At 37.9% G+C, this 5,166-nt stretch overlaps 1 protein-coding gene across 2 annotated transcripts; it reads left to right on the forward strand.

Moving 5' to 3' along the window:
* The first annotated feature begins 1,146 nt into the window (after window positions 1-1,146).
* Window positions 1,147-4,905, forward strand: LOC110614197 (protein ETHYLENE INSENSITIVE 3). 2 transcript variants are annotated; one of them, XM_021755704.1, is made up of 2 exons: window positions 1,147-1,442; window positions 2,507-4,905. In XM_021755704.1, the coding sequence occupies exon 2, from the start codon at window positions 2,594-2,596 to the stop codon at window positions 4,457-4,459; it is 1,866 nt and encodes a 621-aa protein (XP_021611396.1). In that variant the 5' UTR covers window positions 1,147-1,442; window positions 2,507-2,593; the 3' UTR covers window positions 4,460-4,905. The 2 variants fall into 2 exon arrangements, with proteins under 2 accessions (XP_021611396.1, XP_021611397.1); XM_021755705.2 differs by lacking the exon at window positions 1,147-1,442 and adding an exon at window positions 1,488-1,764.
* Window positions 4,906-5,166: the final 261 nt, after the last annotated feature.

Here is a 5,166-nt window from a genome sequence, read left to right on the forward strand (position 1 = left end):
CAGGTGGGTGACCATCAAGGTAAGGGACACAAACTTCCTCCAAAGAGCATTCATTCGCCAAAGACAAAGAAGCTTACGACCTTATCATGCTTGCAAGCTCTTCGGCCAAGCAACAATATCCAACCAACTCTTGCAGGATGGTGGAGTCGCGATCACACTTTCTTGCAATCTGAGGGAAAATCATATTTGGTCCGAATTGGCCATTAAATCCTTGGAACTGCTGCCACCGCATGCATGTAAGGAGCCTCATGCAGCATAATGGCTGAGCCCACACCAGCGACTAACCTTAGCCCTATATCTACTTAAGTCCCCCTTACCTAGTAAAGCATCGATCTTCAGACCAAAGGTAACTAACAAAACAAAAGAAAAAAGCTATTATTTGATAGTGGAGAGGGAAAAATATAACTAATCTAACAACTAATGATAGGGGAAACAAAAGGAAACTAAGAACATTCTGCTACGACCGAGAAAGAGAAGGACTCATGAATCATACCTTATAATCTAGCCATGTAAAGCAATTATACCATTATAGTTAAAAAAATTATACAGCTTATAAATGAATTGATTTTAAATTCATTAAATACTAATAAATTAAAATTTAATTCTTTATTAATAGGAATGAAAAAATATTTTTTAATTTTTATAATATAATAAAATAAATTATAATTTTAAAAACTCAGCTAAAATCACTATTTATTTAAATTTTAATATTATTATCGTTAATTTTACAGTCACCTTCTTTTTGACCTCATACTGTATATATTAATAATAGCGATACTAAAATTTAACAGGAATGATTTTTTAAGTTGAGTTTTTAAAATTACAAATATTATTTAAGATATTTTTAAAAAATAAAAGAATATTAATAATTAGTTTTATCATGTATAAGCATTAAATAGTAATTTATTAAATTAAATTAGGAATTCTTTTTTCTTTTTATTAGATCGAGTAAGGATAGAGAGGCGTACCGATTCGATTCATTTACATGCCTTACTGAGGAGCGAAACGATCATGAGAATTTTCTGCTGTTTAAAAATAAAAAAATAAAAAGATCATGAGATTTTACTCTTACAGGGACACGACGGCTCCCACACTCACTTTCTTATCTTAAAGACTCTCACGAACGGACATCTCAACGCTTATATCGGATTAATCTCTCTCCTCTCTCCTCTCTCCTCTCTCCTCTCTCCTCTCTCCTCTCTCATGGTTCCATGTCTTTAAGTGCTTTGTTACTTTAACCCCACCGCCCACTTACACACTCACCAAGGATTCTCCTTTTCTTTATCTATCTAACGCCGTCTCCTGAGGATAATACCAGGGAACTTCTCTTTTCTGATTTCTCTCCCTCCCTGCTCTGTAGAAACAGCTTCTCTGTTGCAGGATTGACCTTGATTCTCTCTTCCTTAGGAAAGGAAAAGGATAACTCCCTCTTTGATTTTCAAGTAATTTCTTGTGTCAACTCTATTCTTCAATTTATTTTCCTTCGGCTTCTGGCACTTTTTTTTTCCAATTTTGGGTCTCTGTGTTTGCTGTTTTTCTTTCTCTTTTGTTCTGTTATTCTCTGAAAGTTGCAACTTTTGGGTTTGGATTTTGGTGTTTGGTTGTTTTTGTGATGTGGGTTTTGATTTAGAACGAGAATTTTTCAGTTCTGTGTTAGATCCAAGCTGTTTGACATCTTCTCATGTGCATCTTATTGTCTGAACAATTTTTTCTGCTCAACGTTGAAAATTTTCTTTCCAAGTCTTTCCCCACCTGTAATCCACGGTGAGATCTGGGTGGTTTACTTGATTGTCTTATAGTTGACAAGATTCAATTTCATGTATAATTACTGTGCTACCAAATATCAAATTCGATTGCTCTACTCTGCTGCTAATAGATCTGCTTATCATCTTCAATTGATCTTTCATGGGTATTTTTCAGTTCGGTTATTTCTGTGATGTGGGTTTTGATATTAAAACAAGAATTTTTCAGTTTTGTGTTAGATCCAAGCTGTTTGGCATCTTCTCATGACTTGTACCTTATTGTCTGGACAATTTTTTCCGCTCAACATGGTGAGATCTGGGTGGTTCACTTGATGGTTGACAAGATTCGATTTCATATATAATCTGCTTTTCTATCAAACATCAAATTTGATTGCTCTAGTTTGCTGCTAAGTGATCTAATTATCATTTTTCAATTGATCATTCATGGGTATTCTACTTTGTTCAAGTTAAAATTTTGTAGATTGTTTTTTTTTGGAAGTTACGTCTTTTGTGGAAGGTTCGTAATTGAATTACCTTGTCCAGTAAAATTGCAGCACGTTATGGGTGTCGATCTGTTGTGTCCATAAATATTTCTGTAGTGTATGTAAAGGCTGATAGTTAAATTTGAACTTTCATGTAGCCTTCTCTGTTTCTTCCTTGATAAGATTGATGGAAAAATGATACCATACACGTAACTTATCAACTAGAAAGCCATATGGTATTTGCTGGATTTTTAATTCTTCACTTTTTGTTGATCTTCACAGGTTTGGAATTACGGAGGATGCAATAAGACAGTTTCGGGAATTCAAGGTTGAGAATACTAAGCCATTCGAGATCCCTACAGGTTAAAGATGATGATGTATGATGAAATAGGATTTTGTGGTGACATGGATTTCTTCTGTGCTCCGATCGGGGAAGATGTAGCTGCTTCACAACCTGAACCGGAGCCTACAGTGGACGATGATTATAGTGATGAGGAGATTGATGTTGATGAGCTCGAGCGTAGGATGTGGAAGGACAAAATGCGTCTTAAAAGGTTGAAAGAACAGAACAAGAGCAAGGAAGGTATTGATATCGCTAAGCAGCGGCAGTCCCAGGAGCAGGCTAGGAGGAAGAAGATGTCTAGGGCCCAAGATGGTATCTTAAAATATATGTTAAAGATGATGGAGGTTTGTAAAGCTCAAGGTTTTGTTTATGGGATTATCCCGGAGAAGGGAAAGCCGGTGACTGGAGCATCTGATAATCTTAGAGAGTGGTGGAAGGATAAAGTCCGGTTTGATCGAAATGGTCCGGCTGCTATAGCCAAGTATCAAGCAGACAATTCAATCCCAGGCAAGAATGAGGGTTGTAATTCTATTGGTCCAACTCCACACACCCTGCAAGAACTTCAAGATACCACCCTTGGTTCACTCTTATCAGCACTGATGCAGCACTGTGACCCTCCTCAGAGGCGATTTCCGTTGGAGAAAGGTGTTCCTCCACCGTGGTGGCCTACTGGAAATGAAGAGTGGTGGCCGCAACTAGGCTTACCTAAGGATCAAGGCCCTCCTCCTTACAAGAAGCCTCATGACTTGAAGAAGGCATGGAAGGTTGGGGTTCTTACAGCAGTCATTAAGCATATGTCTCCTGACATTGCCAAGATTCGTAAGCTTGTGAGACAGTCCAAGTGCTTGCAGGACAAGATGACGGCCAAGGAAAGTGCAACTTGGCTTGCAATTATCAACCAAGAGGAGGCCTTGGCACGAGAGCTTTACCCCAATTTGTGCCCCCCTCTCTCATCAGCTGGGGGGAGTGGGTCTTTGGTCATTCATGATTGCAGTGAGTATGATGTTGAAGGGGTTGAAGATGAGACGAATTTTGATGTGCAGGAGTGCAAACCTGAGAACATTAATTGTTCCAATCTTGGAATGGAGAGGATGAGGGAAAGGCTGCCCATTCGACAACCTTATCCAATTAAGGGGGAAACTATTACCAATGTTGACTTCATTAGAAAGAGAAAGCCTTCCAGTGATATAAACATTATGGTGGATCAGAAGATCTATACATGTGAGTTTGTTCAATGTCCTTACAGCCAACTTCGCCTGGGTTTCCATGACAGGACATCTAGGGATAATCATCAATTAACTTGCCCATACAGAAGCTCTTCTTTAGAGTTTGCAGGGTCAAATTTTCATGTTAATGAAGTGAAGCCTGTGATCTTTCCTCAATCCTGTGCTCAACCAAAGCCAGCTGCTCCAATGGTGAACGCAGCTCCACCTGCCTTTGATTTATCAGGAGTTCCAGAAGATGGGCAAAAGATGATCAGTGAGCTCATGTCAATCTATGACACAAGTATCCAAGGCAACAAGAACACAAATTCTGGCAACAGTGGAATCACTGAAAGTCACAATCTGTTCCAGCCAAAGATTCACCATCAACCAGACAACTACTTCCGAGGTCAATGCAACGTGATCGAAGGAAACATCTTCGACGAGTCAAACATCCACAATAACCATCAAATGTTTTCACAGGATAGTGGTCAATTTGACAGGTTTAAAGCTTTGAATTCTGCATTTGAAAGCAATCAGCAGCACAGCAACAACAACTGCAACAACAGCTTCAATCTGATGTTCGGGTCTCCATACGATCTGTCTTCGTTCGACTACAAAGAGGACTTGCAGGGGTTGGTAATGGATTCTTTGCCAAAGCAGCAGGATGCTTCAATATGGTTCCAGTAAAGAAAGGAAATTGCAATTCACTCTACAGGAACACTGGTGTTCTTTAGAGATGTGGCCTATATTACTCTTTTAGACGTTTGCAAAACAGTGAAAGCTTTCACTGGATAAGAAGTGTTATCATTTACTTTATTTCCCTTATCTTGTAGTGACTAGAACTTGTTAGATAGTTAAAGCAGGGTGGTGAAAATGGGCTAATAAGGAGATTAGCAAGTCCCATAAATTTACACCTGCTGTTGATTGCTATATACATAATGACTGTGAAATAAATAAGTATTAGCTATGTTTTTATGGGTTGGGGAGGTTGTGCTTCGTTTCATCAGATCAGATCAGATCAGACCATTGTGGTTAGGAATCTGATGGGGGTAGGGGGGGTTTTTTGATTAAATTGTCTTGTAATGGGTACATGTCTGGTTCTTGCTGAATGGAAAGAGTTGTCTTTTTGTGAATCTTGTTGGCCTTCCCCATGTGAACTGTTAGACCCACTATTTAATTAGATCTAAAATTATACACCTCAACTTATCTTGTGACATCGCATTCAAAAGAAAAGATACAACAATTACTACATAATTTTACTCGCGTAATATTAAAAAAAATTGTTTTTATTTTTTAAATATTTTTCTCTAAAAAGTAATGGCCATTAATGTTGAGGGTATTGAAAAAATTTTCAATTAAAAATTTATTAAAACAATTGAAAACGATTTTTTTAT

This window comes from Manihot esculenta, chromosome 4 (genome assembly GCF_001659605.2).
Source record: "Manihot esculenta cultivar AM560-2 chromosome 4, M.esculenta_v8, whole genome shotgun sequence".
NCBI classification, from domain to species: domain Eukaryota; kingdom Viridiplantae; phylum Streptophyta; class Magnoliopsida; order Malpighiales; family Euphorbiaceae; genus Manihot; species Manihot esculenta.